Here is a 19,497-nt window from a genome sequence, read left to right on the forward strand (position 1 = left end):
TGTAGCCCTGCAGCTGGCAATATATTGTCTCTCACTTAGATCAATACCCCCCAAAAAAGTTGCTAATCTCCCTTTGTAAATGAATAATGTTATTCACGCTGAATTGACAAATTCTTATTATTTTTTATTTAGATCTACTTCTAACATTTTTTTTTATATGACAACTAGTTAAATTAGTAGTTATTTATAAGTATTTTTTTTTTACTAAATTTTTTTTTTTTGACTCTAGACTTTTAGAGGCTCAAGGTAGACTCACAATTTCACAGGCTGATTCCAATTTTCAACAAGCAGAAATTCCTACTACTTGCCACTTTAGACCAGGCAAGGCTAACATATCCCAAAATACCCATTACCATCAAAGGCATGCTAAAAATTAATATCAAACAAAAGGCTATTTCTGTACTCCAAATTAAATAAAGATAGTTAAGGGCATTATATAAAGAGTAAAGACCCATTTCCTCAACCAAAAAAAAAAAAGTAAAGAACCACTTTTTTTTTTTTTTTTTTTTATTTATAACTTTCCCTTTCCCCAATCACGGAGACCAAAGAGAAAAAAATCCTCTCTCATCCCAATCAATTCAACGGTCCAAAGTTTTCTATAAAAAAAAATAGAAAAATCAAACGGTCCGAAACATCAAAAATCTACTATCAAACCCTCCACATGGCACAATCACAATCCCTCTTCAATTGGCCCACGTGTCCACCTTCTGGAACCCCAAAAAATTCATACACTACCTCTCGAAATCAAAACCCTACTACTACTAGTACTACACCCCATGACCCCAACAGTACACATTGCCCGACACACACAAAAAAAAAAAAAACGCTTACGTGCCCCTTTGTTGTGTCTAGCACCCGACACTTCTCGCTCTCCCATTGGTCCCCACGTGGGGCCCAATAAGAAACTCAAGCTGTCTGTAGACCCCACACACCAGTTCTACACTTGTACTCTTCCCTCACTACAGTGCCCACGTTGCCTCTCTGAACCAATCCCACTCTGCGCTGTTCAAACCACTGTAGCGCACGTATCCCACATCACACGTGTCGCGACCCCATCTCCCTATAAATATACCTCTAGTCCCAGTTCCAAACTCAAAACCCAGTTCAAAAACGCTGCATTTTTGCTAGAGAAAGATAAGAGACAAAAAGACACAGACAGAGAGAGAACGATGGATGGGAGAGGAGGTTGTTGTATAGCGAGGTATGGTGCTAATGGGGTTTACGATATGTCCAAGATGGATATGATAATGCTAAGGTTCCGGCCAATAGCGCCGAAGCCGGCTGCCGGAGCTGGATCATCAGGCGGTTCCTCGCCGGAGAAAGCTGACGCGTACGTGAAAAGTGGTGCGAGAGGGAAGAGGAAGTACGTGAAAAGCAATAATAGTGCTATTAGTAGTAATAGTAGTGGAAGTAGTAGCAGTGGTAATGGTAGTAGTAATAAGCGGTGCAATAGTAAAAAGAGAAAGGCTTCGCCGGAGGTGGTGACTCTGCCTTTGTTGCCGGAGACGCCTGACCGGAAGGACTCGCCGGCGAGGCTGTCTCCTCCGGCGGAGAAGAAAGAAGCAGGAGCTAGGGCTAACTTGCCCGTGTTGCTGAGCTTTGATGGGAAAAACAATAACAGCAACCAGGAGGTGGGGTTTTGGTCATCAGATCGGACGGTGGTGATGGGGGTGGGGTCGTGTGTGATCGTGGAATGTGTGAATGACACGTGGACGGTGGATGGGCAGCTAGGGAGTACAGATGAGGAGAGGAGGATGAGTTTGGAGAGGGACACGTGTCCCGGGTTTGTATCTGATGGGTTGGGGAGGGTGACGTGGACTAATGGGGCCTACAGGAAGATGATGATGATGGGCCATGATGATCATGATCATCATGGGGTGGCGGTGTGGTTGGTGATAAAGGAAGAGAGTCTGAGAGAGATAATGGCGAGAACGCTAAGCTACACGTCGTTCACGTGCAGGGTGAGGCTGGTCCAGTACGATACGTGTGGGAAGGAGAGGAGCTCGATCACACTGCCTTGTGATGTGTGGAGAATGGACGGTGGTGGTTTTGCATGGAAGTTGGATGTCAAGGCCGCCCTCTCTTTGGGTCGCTAAAAGCCGTCTGATTCTGATCATTAACATATATATATATGTAAAACAAGTACTAAGCTTTGGACCTATGGTACCTTATTACTCTTTTTTTCTTTTCATAAATGTGAATATTTTTGGGCTGTCGATGATGATGTATCTTCTTTTTTTGTTCAACTTTTTACTGTTCTTCCACGTTCTTGTCTCTTAATACCTAGCCATTACAGGGGTGTTTTGTTGTGTGTTAATCTGTATGAGTGTATGACTCTTTTTTTGTTCAGTAGTGAATTTAAAAACTAATTCCCTCATGTAATTTTATAGTACCTTTGTTCTCTGTCATTTGGTATTATATTATATATTGTGATTTGTGACCTATATTGAAATCACATTAAAACTATATAAAGGGACTTAAGTTATGGTGTAGATAGGGCCAGAGGGGACTAGTTTTCATTGGGTTCTAATAGTTTGGAAAGTTAGTTTTTGCGCAGAGATAGAGAGAGAGAATATAGTTAAATAGCAAAGAAGGAATGGTAGATTTTGTAGGGGAGATTGGGAATAAGAGAGATGAGTACATGTGTGCCTACTAGGGACAGGTGGATGAGAGAAGTTGGGTGTGTAATACTAATATATTGAGATCTTTTGAATAATCTTTTGTTGGCTAATTGGCTGGTGAAGTGGTGAGGTGATAGGTATGATCACTTTGCTTTTACCATGTTTGTTCTTCAACTCTCTTCTATCTCAATCTCTATTGCACCACGTAGCTGCATGAGCATTGTTCTCTCTCTTCAACCCTTTTTTACCTTTCCCCATAAATGGTATATATTATCTTACTATCTTAGCTTATAATCTTAGTTTCAAATATGGTATTGATGCCTTGATTTTCTGTGAGAGATTCTTGGATTCGGATCTTAGTGACGGATTAACGAATATTTTCTTTTCTTTTTCTTTCTTATTATTTTCTTAAAAAAGAAGTGAGGAATAGAGAAAAAAAAAATAGTGAGTATTGGATAAATACTAGTTAAACCCTCTTATTATAGACAACCACCTGGTAGGCGAGATGGTATCTCCTCGAGTGAACAAATAAAGTTAATAGACATTTTTTAATACTACTTTTATGGAAAATATAAAAAATTGTCTAAAAAGTTAATTATTTTTTTTCATATTTTTATAAAGGGTCTGGATTAGGTCTAGTGCTTCTTGTATACTGGATCCAGTCAGATTGTGACACATGTCTAAAAATGAATACGTGTCACTATCTCAACGGGTCTAGTGCAACTGGACACTAGACTCAAACTGCTCCCTCTTATAAAAAAATGCTTTTAAATTATCATTAACTTTTCCCAATAACAAAATATTTCTAACCATAAAATCTTGATACTAAGGTGAATGTGTGTTGTCACAACACTCACTATAATAAATCCTTTATTTTATAGTTGGGGTGGGAAAAGAAAAAAATGAGATGATGTTTTAATTAATCTAACAATATGGGATTGATCGTTATTTATTTATTTATAATTTGATAGTTACAATATGGGAGGAGTGAACCTTAGATGTTTTCGTTAAAAATATAAAAAAAATGTCATTTGGGCTATAAAGCTCTTGACAGATCAATAGCTATTAGTCAGTAATTTAATTTGAGCTAAGAGTGCTTTATTAATTATATATATAGTAGCCAATGGAAACATGCACATGTATTGCTTGTGCAATCCAATCTTATTTTATATAAAAATAAATAAAATATTGAGTTTAGTACAAAATATTTAAATGAATATGATTTAGAAGTACGTATATGATAATATAGATAAAAATCTAATAAGGAGAAAATGTGAATAGATTGGTAGGGGTTTTGTATCTTTTACAAAAAGTTGTGTAGGTAGATTGATATATTGGACTCTTTGTGGTCCAACATATCCGTAATATGCCACGTGGGGGGAGCTTGTACCAATCGAATTAAGCCTAGTCTGGATCTAATTCTAAAAGAGCAATTCTTTTGAAATAGTTCAAACTTTGATGGGTGATGCCTTAATAATTTAATCAAATCCTCTCTAGCTAGATCTACCGATTACAGAAAAAGGGAATAAGAACTCTTAAGAATTTAGAAATGCCATTTTCTCGAAGGTCATTTTTTGAATCTTTCTAGACCTTGGATCCTTTGAAAAGTCAGGTAGGTCAAATGAAACAGGACCAAAAACACATAGAAAGACATGAATATGTCATTTTACCCTTATTTTTTAAGTGGGATTATGGGTTTAAATACCTATCTTTTGTTAGGTAACTTAATAATATATGTCTTAAGCTTAATTAGTTATCATCCATTCATCCTCAATATCATCATCATCATCATATTATATTCTTAATGTATAAGATATTGAATGATAAACACTTTCTAGAGTGAGCCAAGTTAGTTTATAATCTTATTGTTTCTATTATAAATTGGTTTTAGTTGTAAAGTACAGTTTAAACTTGAGTTAATTAATTGTTATTTTTGTTCCTAAAGTTTTATTTTGTGATATTTTTTTGTTCCTAAAGTTCATATTTGTTGCCAAATTCATCTTTCCGTCCATAAACAATCATTAGCCATTAAAAACTACACTGTTTATAAAATCATTTAAATAAAAAGCCACACTAACACCTAAGATTTTGAATATAAAGAAATCGCTAAAGTGGAGCTCCATCAATGATGAAAACCAGAAAAAGTGTACCCATATCACAAAATATACTCTAATCACTCTTGACGAAACCCATAAACACTACAAATCCAAATTGAACTCGCAAAACATTCGGCTACCCCCAAATCACCACATGCAAACCTCCCAAACCAAATAACTAGCACTTATTCACCATCTTTCATCAAAATTACAATCACCTTGCTTAATTTGCCTTCTAAAGCCCTACTCAACTACCACACATAAACCTTTCAGCTGCCACTCTTGAAGCCCTAAGTTGTCGATGAGCATTGTTGTTGCACTACCAAAAAAAATATAAAAAAAATGTCTATCCCAGTTGTTAAAACTGCCGCTATATATGGATTCCCCCCTAAATTTATTTTTTTAAAAATATTAGTATTAATTAATAGATATTAATTTTAGTAATTTTGTTCAATAAAATTACACTTTGCCTCCTTAGCAATATCATCAATTCTTTTAAGAGTAATGTTATAGCCACAAAGTTTTTTGCAACATTTTTACAAACTATTGAGGTGGCAAATTTTTATTGGTTCGCATACTTGCATCTCTTTTTACTTACCAATAACTACTCACTATATTAGCAATTTGTAAAAATTTTGTAGTTTTAGCATTTTCCACCTTTTAAAGGCCATAAAAAATTAATAGATTAAATATAAGACAAAATATACAAGCTCAAAAAAAAATTACCTAACAAAAAAAATTACCAATAATAAAACTAAAAAAAGTAAAACTCAATCAACATATTTTACCAAAAACAAACATGGTCTTTTAAGAAGTTCTAAACAAAAATCCTTAGCAGTAAAGTAGTAGAGATAAAGGTTAGAGCCACTGCACATAGCGAACAACAGAGCCGTCCCCCTTAATTCCAAGTCCTAACTCCATCTAATACACCCTAAAATGGATTATGCTAGCTGTTCCTATAGAAGTGTTTATATGTGTTGGGCTTTGAGTGACATAGTGTATGTTTGTATTCAGCTTTTTCTGCTTTGCGTTTTCTGTTTTGCGTTTTTGTCCTTTTTTTTTTTTTTTTTTTTGGTTTTCACGCGTGTTGGAGTTTTGCGGTTACTGTTCAATGAACAGTAACCGCAAATGTTGACTTTGCGGTTACTTTCTGCAGTGAACAGTGCATATATGCACTGTTCACGGACCCACAAATTTCATTTTTTATCAATTTTTTCATTAAAAATGGGTCCCACAGCACTATTCACACATTTAAAAATTATTTTGCTACAGTGTTTTCAGTTTTCAGTTTTCAGTTTCAGCAAAATAAGTTCTATCCAAACACACCCATAATAAACTCGATTGGGCTGTTATGGCAGTTTGATTAATTAACCAGTATTGCCTTAAGTCTTGAAATGTGGTCTTGAGACGAAGGCTTCGACAGAAAGACTACAAGTGAAAGTGAGAGGAATCCAAATAAGTTAAACTTGTCAATTAACCTTTGTAAGAGATGGGGTGGTTTTGGTAGTGTTCTTAGGGTGGCAAAGAGGGAGAGAGATAGAGAGGTAGAGATGGAGAGAAATGAGATGAGAGATTTGGTGTTTGGTTAATGTGTAATTTTTATTATATCTTTAATCTATAAGTGAGGAAAAAATCTTTAAAATAAATTTAATAAAAAATACAATTTAAAATATATATAAATGTAAAAAAAAAAAAATACTAAACCAATATAAAATATAGGGTAATATTAACTTCAATTAGATTTTTTTTTATTTAAAAAAAAAAAAAAACAAACCTTTAAAAAAAAATTATAAGTGAGGAAAAGTCAACTCCCTTCTCCTCCCCCCTTCTCTTTGACTGATAAATGATGATTATGATACAGTAGAGAAAAAAAAATCTCATAGTGATTGCATTTTTTCTTTCCTTTGTGAAGAAGTATATATATATTGGATATGATTGAATTTGAATTTATGAGGTCTACTCCGCCAAAAAAAAAAAAAAAATCTTTACATTAGATGAAAACACCAATAAATTTTGGGTGTAAACTAGATTTGAATCCAAGTTCCTTATTCAATGACAAAGATTAATTTAAGACACACACACATATATATACGTTTGCACTTGTAACTTATAATTAAGTCTCACCCACAAGATGCCATAAAATTTTAAAATTACCAAAGTTCTTTCTCTCTCACTTTAATAGAAAATAAGAGTATATATTATTTCTAATGTTGAATACGTTAGAGTACAAATAAGGAGAAATTTATACCAACAACATGAATCTTGTAACTCAATTGACACATTATGGTGTTTCTTATTGAAACATTCAAAATTTAATCTCATCTCCTCTATTGTAACTATTGATTTGTCAAAAAGAGAGAGAGAGAGAGAGAGAGAGAGAGAGAGAGAGAGAGAAATCTATACCCATTGGGCCTCATAAAAAGTAATTCATCAACCTAAAAGCTTTCCATTAAGCCTACGACCATAAGAAACCCAAATTGGGCTTGTATTTCATCAATCTGGCCCACATATACACACATGTTTTGCAGAAATCTCACTTGACAAGAAAATATGATTACTTATTGATGTCTAATTTGAGTAGGTTGTGGAGAAATTTACACTCTATTGGGCCTGATCCAAAAAAGACCATTAAGCCTACAACCACAAGAAAGCCTGAAGGGGCTGGCCTTTCATCATTCTAGAAGGAAATTGTTTTTTTCCTTTCTGGGTAATAGGTAAAAAAAAAAAAATTTGATTATAATAAAGATTTTTTACCCACCGCCGTAATAATAATCTCTGAGCTGTAAAGTTGAAATCTAGCACGTGTGAACTACGGACAAAAGCAGATTCACTTGCCGCATTACGTGGCGGTAAAAAGTCAAGACCGACACATGTGGTCGGCCAAAATCTTACATACCTTCTCACACTCTCAACTAAACGGAAAAGTACTATACTCGCGTCAAAAACCACCACACGTGTCCTCCTCAACCGCCAAACCCACACCGTGTCCCATAACATCGCGAGTATCGTGCGTTTCCATATCGAGCGCGTGTGCCCTGGGTCGTTAATTACCAATAATTAATTAATCCGCAGAGTTTCTTAGTTTTTTTTTTAATTTTTTATTCAACACGATCCACACAGCACCGTCAGATCTGAATCTCACGTGCTAAAACAACGTCCGAATAGGAACCGTGCGATGCTATTTGGATTTGGGAAATTAACGGTTAGGATCGATTTAATTGCGGCGGCCAACGAGGTCCGCGTGTGCCTATATAAAGCGTACCAGCTAATTAGCGATCTCACGCATAATATAGCATTTTAGTTTTTCCTCTCTCCTCTCTCTCTTTCTCTCTCTCTTTTTCGCTTTCGCTTCGTGTTTTTGCTTTCGCTTTTAGGAGGCTGAAGAGAGAAAAAATTGGGGGTTTTTGGAATCTAGGGTTTCGGTGGTGGTGGTGGTGGTCGGCCGAAATTTGGAACGGCTGTTTTGCTTGCGCGCGGGCGCGAGCGAGAGAGATCCAGGTTTTGAAAATTGGATTCTTTAGCGAAGCAAAATTCTAGGGTTTTTGTTTGTTTGTGTGTGTTAAATCTTTTTGTGATTTTTTGTTCGCATTGTGTTTGTGTGGTTGGTGCAATTGAATTCGGATCTAGGGTTTACATTTTTAGGGGTTCTAGGGTTTTGTTTTGATTTTTTTTTTCTTTCCATTTTTTTTTTTTGAAGTATTGGATTTGTTGTTTTTGTTGTAGGTTTGGGATCGAGAGTTGCCAAAAGAGGAAATTTTTCTAGGGTTTTTGTGGGGTTTGCATTGCTTGGATTGGGTCTGTGAAATTTGTCACGATTAGGGTTGATTTGTTCCCAATCGTAATTTATCGTTTAGTGGATTTTGAGATTGGTTTTGCTGGAGAATTAAGAACACTGTTAAACAAAAAAAAAGAAAAAGAAAAAACAAGTTTAAAATTTGGCATACTATTATTTATTTTTGAGCTCGAATGTTATTGAAGAGAACTGAACAAGTTGAGCTCTTTTGGGCTAAAATTTTGTTTTTGAGATCATTTCTGAGGATTAAGGGATATTACCCAATTGGGTAATGATGGGATTGTCTTAAATTTGATTCAGGTTTTGGCATTATTTGGCAGATTTGGATATCTGGGAAATTTCTGAAAGATTTGTCGAGGGGGGGACATTGCTTATTGTCACAGTTGATATGTGCAGTTATTGGAGGTTTATCTTATGGCACCCACTGTTCCTATAGAGTTCATTGGACAGAAAGAATCGACCCAGTTTTCACATTTGCAAGTAATGGGGAAGTCAAGGAAGTACTCTAAAGGGCTTTCCACTGGTTTTGTTCCAGATTACCGTCATGCCGTTGTTGAGACGATGGGTGAATCTGAAGGGTTTGCTACCTCAGGACGTGTAAATGTGATTTCTGAGGATTCATATGCCCCTAAGAGGAAATGCATTAGCTTGAATGCTGATGGTTATGATAATTTTGGTATCCCCATGGAGGTTATGTCTATATCAAAGATGTCGCGGACTGAAAGGAAGGATTTAGAGTTTAGGTTGAAAATGGAACTCGAACAGATCCGGGTTCTTCAGAGGAAAGTTGCTAGTATAAGTGCAAATCCTATTTTACTATCACCGTCTAGTGATATCCGGAGCAGTAGTGACGGGCAAAAGAGGCCTCCACTAGATGTTTTTCAGAGGCCATCTGAAGTTGCCGCCCCACATGGCAAGAAACGGCCTCCTCCAGGACGTAACGGTTCCCGTATGAAAAAGAGTACATCGGGGCGTTTTGAAACTGTGAAAGGGGCTGCACCAGCGAGCACTTCCAATGATGCGTTAATGGAAAGATGTAAGACATTGCTGGAGAGTATGATGGCACATCAGTTTGCCTGGGCATTTAATGAACCAGTTGATGTTGTTAAGTGGAACATTCCGGATTATTTCACTGTCATTAAGCATCCAATGGATTTGGGTACAATTAAGAGTAAGATGGCTTCAGGTGAATATACCAATCCAGCAGATTTTGCTGCAGATGTGCGGCTTACTTACTCGAATGCTGTGACTTACAACCCTTCCACAAATGAAGTTCATCATATGGCCAAAGCACTAAGTAAATTTTTTGAAACAAGATGGAGAACTATTGAGAAGAAGCTTACAGTTAGGACTGATGAGAAATCACAGCCTTCATCAAAACCCGTTCTAATAGAAAGTGAAACTACTACTCAAATTCCACCTGCTAAAACGAAGAAAAGCCTGGCACAGAATGATGCTAGTGTTAAGTCAGAGCTTGATAGGCAGATAATGCCTGCTGAACCAAAGCAGGTAATGACTGCTGAGCAGAGGCAGGAAGTGGGTGCAGATTTGCAGGCTTTGATGACAGAGTTGCCTGAAAATATTGTTGATTTCTTGAGACAACATAGTGATGAGCAAACCGATGAGGATGAGATTGAAATTGGTATTGATGAACTCAGTGATGATACCCTGTTCACACTAAGGAAGCTTTTAAATGACTACATGCTGGAGAAGCAGAAAAACCAGCAGAAAGCCGAACCTTCTGAAATGGAGGTATTTCTTTCTTTCCTGCTTGTATTTGTCTTGTTTGTTTATGCAACTTTTATCTGATAGTTGTTTGCTTTGCTTGATGCAGCTTAATAATGAGTCAGGGATTAGCAATTCATCGACACAACCATGTAAAGGTTATTTATTATTTTTTTTCTCTATTCAACTTTATAACCGAACAGCTGAAAATGTGCATCAGGCAATGGCAGTATCAATTCTAACTCCATTCATATTTTCAGGCAATGACCCAGTTGACGAGGATGTGGATATTGTTGGTGGTAATGATCCTCCTGTTTCAAGTTACCCTCCAGTAGAGATAGAGAAAGATGCAGCAAATAGAAACAGTAAATGCAGTAGTTCAAGTAGCTCCAGTAGTGATTCAGGCTCTTCATCCAGTGGTTCGTGTTTCTGTGTAGTGTTCATTTGTTTTTTGGTTTCACAATTTGCTTTCAATTTACTGAAATTTGGAGAGTGGAGTGGAGGATTTCCCTGTAAGCCTAACCATTTTAGATCAGTTCTCATTTGAGAGACGCATGTTTGAAGATATTATGTACATAGTTTTTATACACACTTTGAAACGTTTTTTTCTCTTGCCAAATTTGAGATTTGCAACCCCCTCCCAAATTCCCCCCCCCCCCCCCCTCTCAAAAAAAAGCTGGAAATCATTCCTTTACCTAAGAAAGAAACCTATGGTTTTCTTTGTATAAACATTTCCTATTGTGCCTTTGATAAGTTGAAGTCTGTTTTTCCACCTTATCAAATATATTTAGTTACTGTTAAATTGGGAGTTCATTTCTTCATTATGCTACTAGATGTATATATGTTTTACTAATTTTTTAAGAGCTGTTATTATTTTTTAAACTCTAATGTCTAGTTTGATCTTTCATATAATAAAATTCATCTATTATCATGCATCTCCATAGTGAAATTCTTAAAAAATTTATTTTCAATATAAATTACCAAATTGCCTACCAAAGTAAATAAAAAAAATTACGATGGAACCAATGAAGTTTTCAAAACCATAAATGAACAAAAACACTAACTGATAGAAGAGCAAAATTTTCAATGTAAAATGAAATCATGGAAAAGTTCATTATTTCTCTCAAATTCTTATTTTAAGAGGACCATTGGGTTTTTTTTTTTTTTTTTTTTTTAATTTTTTTTTTTTTTTAAGGCGTGAGGGGTGGGGGGAGTGTTGGCCCCCCAAGGTTGCAGGTAGTTCTGCCCTGGCTTAGTTTTCCTAGAGCTTGGTTTTGTGGTTCTTTAGGCCATGTAATGCCTTTACTTGACTTATCAAAGAAAAGGCTTTACTTGTAGATTTAATATGGCCTGTAAATTTCCCCTGCATGTAATGTGGTTATTGGCTTTTGTTTACTGGAAGCTCCTACAGAGGGTGCTTTGTCAGCAACTTTGTTGTTGAAGGTCCAGGGCCCGTTTGTTTTGAAATGAATGAATGATGTTTTATATACTTTTAATGAACAGAAACTTCATATTTTAATTTGAAATGCATTTGCATGCTGATGTGACTAGGTCCTAATGGATATATTTTCATGACCTAAAGATGTCTAGATGTTAACAGTGCATTTAATTCCTAAAACTTTTTGATGACTTTTTGACTTACAGGGTAGGCTGGGGGTGAAGCTAAGAATTTCCCTCTCTTAGGTTATGCTTATTTGTACTTATTCTCTTTAGAAGGGGAAAAAAAAAATATATATATATATATATATATATATCAGGAATTAAATTTCTTAGCTGAGGAAGAGAGCATTGAATGGCCATTTATACTGGTAATGACTTATAAGTTTCAGCTGCTGCTCATCAACTATCTTCCGAAGTGGGCTTATGAAAATTTATATAGGCCTTTATGTAATTGTGCTTTTAGTTGGAATGATTGTTCTATAACTTGTTATTATTTTAGTTTAACATGTGATGCTCCTTTTTTTTTTTTTTTTTTTGAAATCTTGTATGCTATCTTTTTTACAGATTCAGATTCAGGCAGTTCTTCTGGGAGTGAACCTGATGCTGTTAAAGCTTCAGCTCCTGTTAGTGCTATTAAGGTATGTTATAATATCTTGGAAAAATTCATATGAGCATTCTGCTGATTGAAATTTTATCTCTCTCTCTCTCTCTCTATCTCTCTCACATTGAGAATTTTCTCATCTCCTGTGGCAGGAAAACTTGGGTTCTGGATCAAATCTATATCAGAAAGAAAGTGATCCTGATGACGCAGAAATTGAAAACAGTGAGTCTTTAGGTTATATAGTAACATGGGATGTGCTTCAATTATGACATGGTGGCATTCGTCTTCTTTTTAGAATAGTGAATGTGCTGAAGCTTGATGGCCTATTTCTTGTACAGATTCAATAGATGGGATGGGGCTAGTTGAGCAGGACTCCCAGTCCAAGCCAATTTCTGCTGAGGCAGATGGCCATCAAGATGGTAAGCATGAAATCATGCAGAAAACTATCTGCTGTTAGTTTTGGGGCATCATCTCACCCTTCATGCTGTAACATTATAGGGGAGAGTGCTCCATCTAAGAGGCAAGTCTCTCCCGACGACAAGGCTTATCGTGCAGCTCTGTTGAAGCGTCGATTTGTGGACACCATATTTAAAGCACAAGAAAAGGCACTTGAAAAGGTTGGTTGCTCCTATAGGATTGTTACCCTATATTAATCTAGAAGCTAGATGTATGTTACAAACTGTCTTCCGTACTTTATTTTACTTGTTATTTACCATGTGATACTGGGTTCAGGGTGAAAAGGTGGATCCCGAAAAACTCCGATTAGAGAGAGAGGAACTTGAAAGGCGGCAGAAAGAAGGTCAGCATCTGCTTATCTTGAAGCCTCACTTCTGTGTGATCAGTGCATTTTTGTATGCCTTGAGCCTATCCTAAGCAGTTACTAAGCCATACTAGATTTTGATTTTTGCTTTATATTTTGTCATTAGAAAAAGCACGGTTGCAAGCAGAGGCCAAGGCTGCTGAAGAGTTTCGAAGGAAGGCCGAAGCAGAAGCTGCAGCTGAAGCCAAAAGGAAGAGGGAGCTGGACAGAGAAGCTGCACGTCAGGCGTTGTTAAAGGTAAGATGTACAGCCCTTGTGGTAGAAGTGAACTTCAACTTTTCCTTGAATGCTTTTAGAAAATTTCTGGCTTTTTGCAGATGGAGAAGACTGTTGAAATCAATGAGAACAGTCACTTTTTGGAAGATCTAGAAATGCTTAGGGCTTCACATAATGAAGATGCACCAAGTTTTAGAGAAGAGACAATCTTAGACTTGTCTCAAGATGTGTATAACTTCAAACTGCCGGGGAACCCTCTGGAACAACTTGGACTATACATGAAGGCAGATGATGAGGATGATGAAGAAGAAGTTGAACCGCCCAAGAGTGCTCCAGAACCAACAGATGATGTTGAGGAAGGAGAAATTGATTAACTAACTAATTTCTTCAAATAGTGGTACTAATTGAGGAGCAAGAATTGAAAATGGTGATCTTGTGGAACATTGGCCATGCACCTTGGATCTCCATTTACATTGTTTTGGCTTAGGGGCCAATTTGATTGTGTGCTTCAAGATGAAACGGAAGAAGCATGATCAACAACCATGGGTTTGGAATGGGGTTTGGGTTTGGGTTCTTTAAGATAAATTTTTGGTTTTGGATTGGGATGAGGTGTGAATTATTGGCATATGATTACTTTGTCACCCATGGTGGGATGTGCTGTGGGTTTTTGATGGAAGAGATGTATCAATCAGGATATTCAATTTTTGTTTGTAAAAATGAAATTCATATATGTAGTTAGTGGTGTTAAATTTTAGTGAAGGTAGAGCCGTAGAGGTCCAGTTCCAATTGTAAAATGTTCAAAAGCTGAGACAAATGGCATTTTGTTTTTTTTCATGTTTTTTTAGTTTCTTCCTTAAATCGCCCGAGCATTTTGGCTGGGGAATCCAAAGAGGGGGACCAGACTCCTTGTGGACGCTTTGTACCAATTCTTAATTGCCTATTGAAAAGTGCTCAAGTTGAATTGAAGAAAAACCTAAACATATGATGTCTTGCTTCTGATGCTTCTATCAAATGTACGCTTAAGACTCGTCTTATAGCTTTTTATGCTATAATTGGTACTTTCTTGTGTTTCAAATAGAAATGGCTTGAGTTTAAATCCCTCCACTATCAAATTATTCCTAAAATAGAATTAGTGAGAGAGAGAGAGAGAGAGAGAGAAGTGTTACAGAGAGATACAAATCACATATAATTTTTTGAATTTCTCACTATCTCATACACAAACATACATACAAAGGATACAAAGGAGGAAGATTAAATATGAATAAAGAAAGAATATTTAAAAATTAATAAAAGAATAAAATGTCTAAATTTAAAATAAAAAATAGATGTTTGAGTAGGAGATTGGGTTCGAATTGGGGAAAAAGTTTGTTCCTATTTGTCTATATGTAGAAAATGAGTCAAGCTCAAGTCCAATGTTATTCTTTTTTTTTTTTTTTTTTTTTTGAGAGGTAGTCCAATGTTATTCTTGATCCATAAACAAGTTGAGCTTAATCATAATAAGGTGCTTGAATAAACTCGGGAATAAGATTGCTCAGTAAAAAAGAATAAATTAATCAAAAATAAAAGCTAATCAACCAATAAGCTTAGAACATATATATAAAATTGAGTTTATAAACATGAGCTCCAGCATGACTTGTATTCAGAAGAACAAGAAAAACTTGCCTGCACTGTGAGCAACTCTCTCTCTCTCTCTCTCTATCTCTGGCGACTATACTTAGCTTTCTCAGATTCTCAATGGCGGCCACTTTTTCGATGGCCTTCAATTCCACGGCGAAACTCTCTTCCTCCTCCGTCCGCCGATTCTCTCACCTCCGTAGCCTCCGGCCTCCACTCTCCGCCTCTCTCCGATCGCCTCATATCCTCCATACCTTCCCATTCGCAACAACTTCCTCTGGTCTTACATAGTTTTGAATTTCCGTGTCGCAAACTCAATTGCTCTATCATTATAATTGTGTGTATGACTCAATTGCTGATAAGGTTTTGGTTAAATTCACAGGTGTTAGAGCTCAAGTTGCGGCGGTAGAGGAATCGAGTGTAGGTGTCGAACGGAATGTGGAATCTCCGGTTGTTATTGTCACCGGAGCTTCTAGAGGTATCGGCAAGGCCATTGCTTTGTCTCTTGGAAAAGCTCCTTGTAAGGTCTCTCTCTCTCTCTCTCTCTCTCTCTCAGAAACCACAACTACTGAACATATTTCACCTCTAATTCTAAACATGTATCATTTTGATGGTATAGAAAAAGTGAATGTGTGTAATTCAGTGGAAGAAAGTATAATTACTGGTAAAGTTTGAGTTTTGATTTTTTTGCAATACAAAGTTTGGAAGCATGTTAGAAAAAAGGGTGAGACTTATCTCTATCTAATATTATGTTAGAATTTGTTGTTGGAATTGGGATTGAGACAGAGAAGAGAAAACGAATTTATGTAGAAAGCCTTAGTTGCTAAGTCTTTACAACTTTACTATAGAATTGTGTGTTACAATGAGTCCATTGGGGTATATATATATATATATATATATATTATATATAATTATAGGACCTAAGAAGCATGGACACTTCAAAACCCCAAACGTGTCCGTGTCTAACATGAGTCTGTGTCAAGGACACTTCTGCATGTGTGTCCTCGTCATGTTGGGAGAAAGAAATTATTTTTTATTGAAAAATTATTCTTTTAATTTTAAATATGTTTTTAAAGAATTTGATAGTTGTTATTTTATTTTGAAAATTGAGAATCTATAAATAAACATAAAATTTGAATATAAATAAATATATATAACTAAATATATTAATTAATTAATTGCGGTATCCCACCATGCCGTGTCCTAATTTTTTAAGAATTGACGTGTCACCATGTCTTGTCTCATGTTAGTGTCAATATCCATGCTTCATAGAGTAGGACTAAACCTAGGCTGCTAATCATAGGGTCATTTTACCTGCACTACAAGTAGCTCTTAGTATATTGAATCTAGACCAATTAGAATGGGCTTTGATATGTCTAACACATGTTCTTTAGAAAAGTAAGGTAGGCGATTTTATGTGGATTACCTTTAATTACTGGATTTTATGCTTTTACCACATCTTTGAGTTACACTGTTGCATGCCAAGAAGCATATCCATGGGAATTCCGTCATCATCGTATGTTGATTTATTTTATCTGAATAGAGCATATGAAATGATGAGAATGTTTCATGTATTGCTTTATTCTAATCAGTATATATGTCCATTTGTTTGAATATTATGCTTCTAAAGCTTCAATCTGAACAAGGTACTTGGTATCTCAAATGTGTTTGGCTTTTGGATTGTTACTACTTGCTAGTTATAATAAAGGTTGGGTTTATGGGTGAAGGTGGTCAATCATGCTCATTGTCAAGCTGTATAATAGTTGTAGTGGTGAATATCTCTTGTACGTTTAAATTCCGTCATGTTACAGGTCCTCGTAAACTATTCAAGGTCATCAAAGGAGGCTGAAGAAGTTTCAAAGGAGGTGTGCTCTCTTTTCTGTTTCTGTTTGTGTTTCTCTTTCGTTCTTTGTGTGTGTCTATATATATATTTCTTGGTTTTCTGTCTCAATCTTTGATTGCTTATAAGTTCCAGCCACCTTGGTTTGTGGCTGTGTGTACTTACTGCTGCTTCAGTGATCTGGATATGTGAGATTATTTATTGTAAGTGTTCCATTATATCATTCTTTAAGAATAAAATTGTGCTTATAAATAATAAGTGGCTACACCACTACACCAAGTTGTTACTCAGTCATGAGATTACACAAGAGAGTGAATGCTTGTCTTTTCTTGCAGATAGTGGCATGTGGTGGTCAGGCTCTTACTTTTGGGGCTGATGTTTCAAAAGAAGAAGATGTGGAATCGATGATTAAAATTGTAAGAAAATGCACTTTACAGTGATGGAAATACCTTTCAATTACTGTTTGCATTGCAATGTCACTCAACTCTCATATTTACAGGCGGTTGATGCTTGGGGAACAGTTGATGTCTTGATAAATAATGCAGGTTAATATTATTTCAGCTATTCTTTTCTTTTTTGGTAATTTCCACCAATTGTTTGGCAAATCTTTCAGGTATAACACGAGATGGATTATTGATGAGAATGAAAAAATCCCAATGGCAGGATGTTATTGATCTGAATCTTACTGGTGTATTTCTCTGCACACAGGTTTGTATTCAGGAGACTGATTATCTAGCGTTTTTGTGTTTTCAAGCTTGGTTCTGTGTTTTTTGACCTACATTATTAATACTTTTTGCAGGCTGCCGCCAAAATTATGATAAAAAAGAAAAAGGTATTTATCATCTGCGCTTTTGGTTTTGACAATAGAGACAAATGATCTAAACAAATGAATTGGCACGATGTAAAACCAATAGGGTGCCACAACTTCATAATATTCTGAAACGGTACAATTGTAATACAGTAAGTACACCTGTAGATGCAATATGTATAGATCAAGTTGTAGTGGGGATAATGGTGGAATCGGGCCCTTCAGTGGGGTGATGGAGCTAGATGTGGTCATAGCCCATAAGCCAAGCATTTGTAAGGTACCTCGTAACTGTGAATAGGTAAAAACAAAAGGCTAATCTTTGTTTACACATTTCAACAACAAACACTGAAGAAGAAAAAACCAAGACTAAAAGCCTCATCTGGTGATTCATGCATTTAAATTAGGCTTCAGCTCAATCAACATAATTTTGACTTTTCTCATAGACAAATGCAGTTGAAATTTATTTGTCTGAGTAATTATACTTTTTACTTGAAATTATATGTCCAGGCCATTCTTCTTTTGATTCTACATCCTTTGCATTCTGCTCTTTGTTTTCAGGGAAGAATAATCAATATAGCATCTGTTGTTGGTCTGGTTGGCAATGCTGGACAAGCTAACTACAGTGCCGCAAAAGCTGGAGTAATTGGGTTTACAAAGAGTGTTGCAAAGGAATATGCAAGCAGGAATATCAATGTAAGTATCTAGGATGAATACCTTTATGTTTGAATTACAAGATATACTCCAAGAAAGTTCCAATGCTACTTCCTGTTCAAGTATAATTTATTCTTTTAGTTGGCATTTATTCACAGGATTATGTTGCATATACTTGACTATTGCAACTAAGAAAAATTTCTCTTTCTGTAGGTTAATGCTGTGGCTCCTGGGTTTATTTCCTCTGATATGACTGCCAAGCTTGGAGAAGACATAGAGAAGAAAATTTTGGAGACCATCCCCTTAGGTGAGATGAAAGATAACTTCTTAAGGTTAATGGTGGTATTGCTTTATCATTAAAATTGCATTATCACTACTTTTGTTTGAGCATTATTATGAAATCTATTGTAATTCCTTAAGAATTATTTATGAGAGAAAAATTATAAGCAATGGAACAACTATGATGTGATTTCATTGATAAAGCCTGTAGCTCATACCCTTCAGATTTGCCCCAGTCGTCCATTGATTTTAGTTCAGTCAGTTGGCAAATTTTAACATGGAGGTTCAATTAATACTACAGAAGAATTTCCTACAGAAGAGAGGGGGGGGGGGGGGGGGGGGGGGGGGGGGGGGGGCGCGGGGGCGCGGTGTTGGGTCAGGATAAGAGTTTCACATGTTTCTGCTGTTCTGCATTTGATAATTGAAGCAAGATCCTATAAGATGATTGTGCTTTGTTGATTTTACTATTGTATTTAATCATTTATGTGAAATTGAAATGCTTCAGATCTTAGTACTATGCTTGCTTATCTAAAATTTTAACTGTCCTAGCAGGGCGATATGGCCAACCTGAAGAAGTTGCAGGACTAGTGGAATTCCTGGCTCTTAATCCAGCTGCCAGTTACATTACTGGGCAGGTATTGTTTAGCAAATGATATTTTCTCTCTTGGCCACCATTGAACATTTTACTCCAGTTTAGGGGTTCTAATGCTTGTATTGCTTTATTGCAGGTCTTTACCATTGATGGAGGAATGGTGATGTAGACAGCTTTGTCCCAAGACCTTTGCCCAGCTTCATCTTACAGGAAAACTGACTGAAAAGGCTCTTTATCAATTTTCATTATAAATATAGTTTTTGGTTGTAGCAGTAATTATTAAGCAGAAACAAGGTTTTGTGTTTGAATTATATAATTGAAGTATAGGAAATGTTGATTTTTATCCCCTAATTTAAGGTTGGTACTTAATACCTGTGTTCAATCATGCTTCTGACACAATA

The 19,497-nt window shown here is 36.1% G+C and overlaps 3 protein-coding genes across 12 annotated transcripts; all 3 read left to right on the forward strand.

Annotated features, from left to right (window-relative positions):
• The first annotated feature begins 1,111 nt into the window (after nt 1-1,111).
• LOC115965341 lies at nt 1,112-2,392 on the forward strand. The gene has a single exon (XM_031084536.1). It carries the CDS (start codon nt 1,170-1,172, stop codon nt 2,094-2,096), a length of 927 nt encoding a protein of 308 aa, XP_030940396.1. The 5' UTR covers nt 1,112-1,169; the 3' UTR covers nt 2,097-2,392.
• A 5,624-nt stretch (nt 2,393-8,016) lies between these two features.
• On the forward strand, nt 8,017-14,292 carry LOC115965430 (transcription factor GTE10-like). Of its 8 annotated transcripts, XM_031084650.1 has the most exons (12): nt 8,017-8,215; nt 8,441-8,512; nt 8,831-10,262; nt 10,345-10,393; nt 10,496-10,654; nt 12,240-12,313; nt 12,429-12,498; nt 12,615-12,695; nt 12,775-12,893; nt 13,009-13,075; nt 13,203-13,333; nt 13,414-14,292. In XM_031084650.1, exons 3-12 carry the CDS (start codon nt 8,925-8,927, stop codon nt 13,684-13,686), a joined length of 2,361 nt encoding a protein of 786 aa, XP_030940510.1. In that variant the 5' UTR covers nt 8,017-8,215; nt 8,441-8,512; nt 8,831-8,924; the 3' UTR covers nt 13,687-14,292. The 8 variants fall into 8 exon arrangements, with proteins under 8 accessions (XP_030940510.1, XP_030940508.1, XP_030940515.1 ...); XM_031084648.1 differs by having other exon boundaries at nt 8,441-10,262; XM_031084655.1 differs by having other exon boundaries at nt 8,441-10,262; nt 10,496-10,534.
• Nucleotides 14,293-14,920: 628 nt separating this feature from the next.
• LOC115965431 (3-oxoacyl-[acyl-carrier-protein] reductase, chloroplastic-like) lies at nt 14,921-19,475 on the forward strand. Of its 3 annotated transcripts, none has more exons than XM_031084657.1 (11): nt 14,921-15,206; nt 15,309-15,451; nt 16,738-16,791; nt 17,102-17,182; nt 17,266-17,311; nt 17,380-17,474; nt 17,566-17,598; nt 18,133-18,267; nt 18,439-18,532; nt 19,057-19,139; nt 19,233-19,475. In XM_031084657.1, exons 1-11 carry the CDS (start codon nt 15,047-15,049, stop codon nt 19,263-19,265), a joined length of 957 nt encoding a protein of 318 aa, XP_030940517.1. In that variant the 5' UTR covers nt 14,921-15,046; the 3' UTR covers nt 19,266-19,475. The 3 variants fall into 3 exon arrangements, with proteins under 3 accessions (XP_030940517.1, XP_030940519.1, XP_030940518.1); XM_031084659.1 differs by having other exon boundaries at nt 14,924-14,981; nt 15,309-15,446; XM_031084658.1 differs by having other exon boundaries at nt 15,116-15,206; nt 15,309-15,446.
• Nucleotides 19,476-19,497: the final 22 nt, after the last annotated feature.

This window comes from Quercus lobata, chromosome 10 (assembly GCF_001633185.2).
Source record: "Quercus lobata isolate SW786 chromosome 10, ValleyOak3.0 Primary Assembly, whole genome shotgun sequence".
Taxonomy (NCBI): Eukaryota; Viridiplantae; Streptophyta; class Magnoliopsida; order Fagales; family Fagaceae; genus Quercus; species Quercus lobata.

Bases quoted from the DNA above. Each gene is read 5' to 3' on its own strand.
- LOC115965341 (XM_031084536.1), top strand. From the start codon at position 1,170: ATGGATGGGAGAGGAGGTTGTTGTATAGCGAGGTATGGTGCTAATGGG.
- LOC115965430 (XM_031084649.1), top strand. From the start codon at position 8,925: ATGGCACCCACTGTTCCTATAGAGTTCATTGGACAGAAAGAATCGACC. The intron at 10,394-10,495 runs GTTATTTATTAT...TCATATTTTCAG, and splicing joins ATCGACACAACCATGTAAAG to GCAATGACCCAGTTGACGAG. The intron at 13,076-13,202 runs GTCAGCATCTGC...TTTTGTCATTAG, and splicing joins TGAAAGGCGGCAGAAAGAAG to AAAAAGCACGGTTGCAAGCA.
- LOC115965431 (XM_031084657.1), top strand. From the start codon at position 15,047: ATGGCGGCCACTTTTTCGATGGCCTTCAATTCCACGGCGAAACTCTCT. The intron at 17,312-17,379 runs GTTAATATTATT...CAAATCTTTCAG, and splicing joins TGTCTTGATAAATAATGCAG to GTATAACACGAGATGGATTA. The intron at 18,533-19,056 runs GTGAGATGAAAG...CTGTCCTAGCAG, and splicing joins TTTGGAGACCATCCCCTTAG to GGCGATATGGCCAACCTGAA.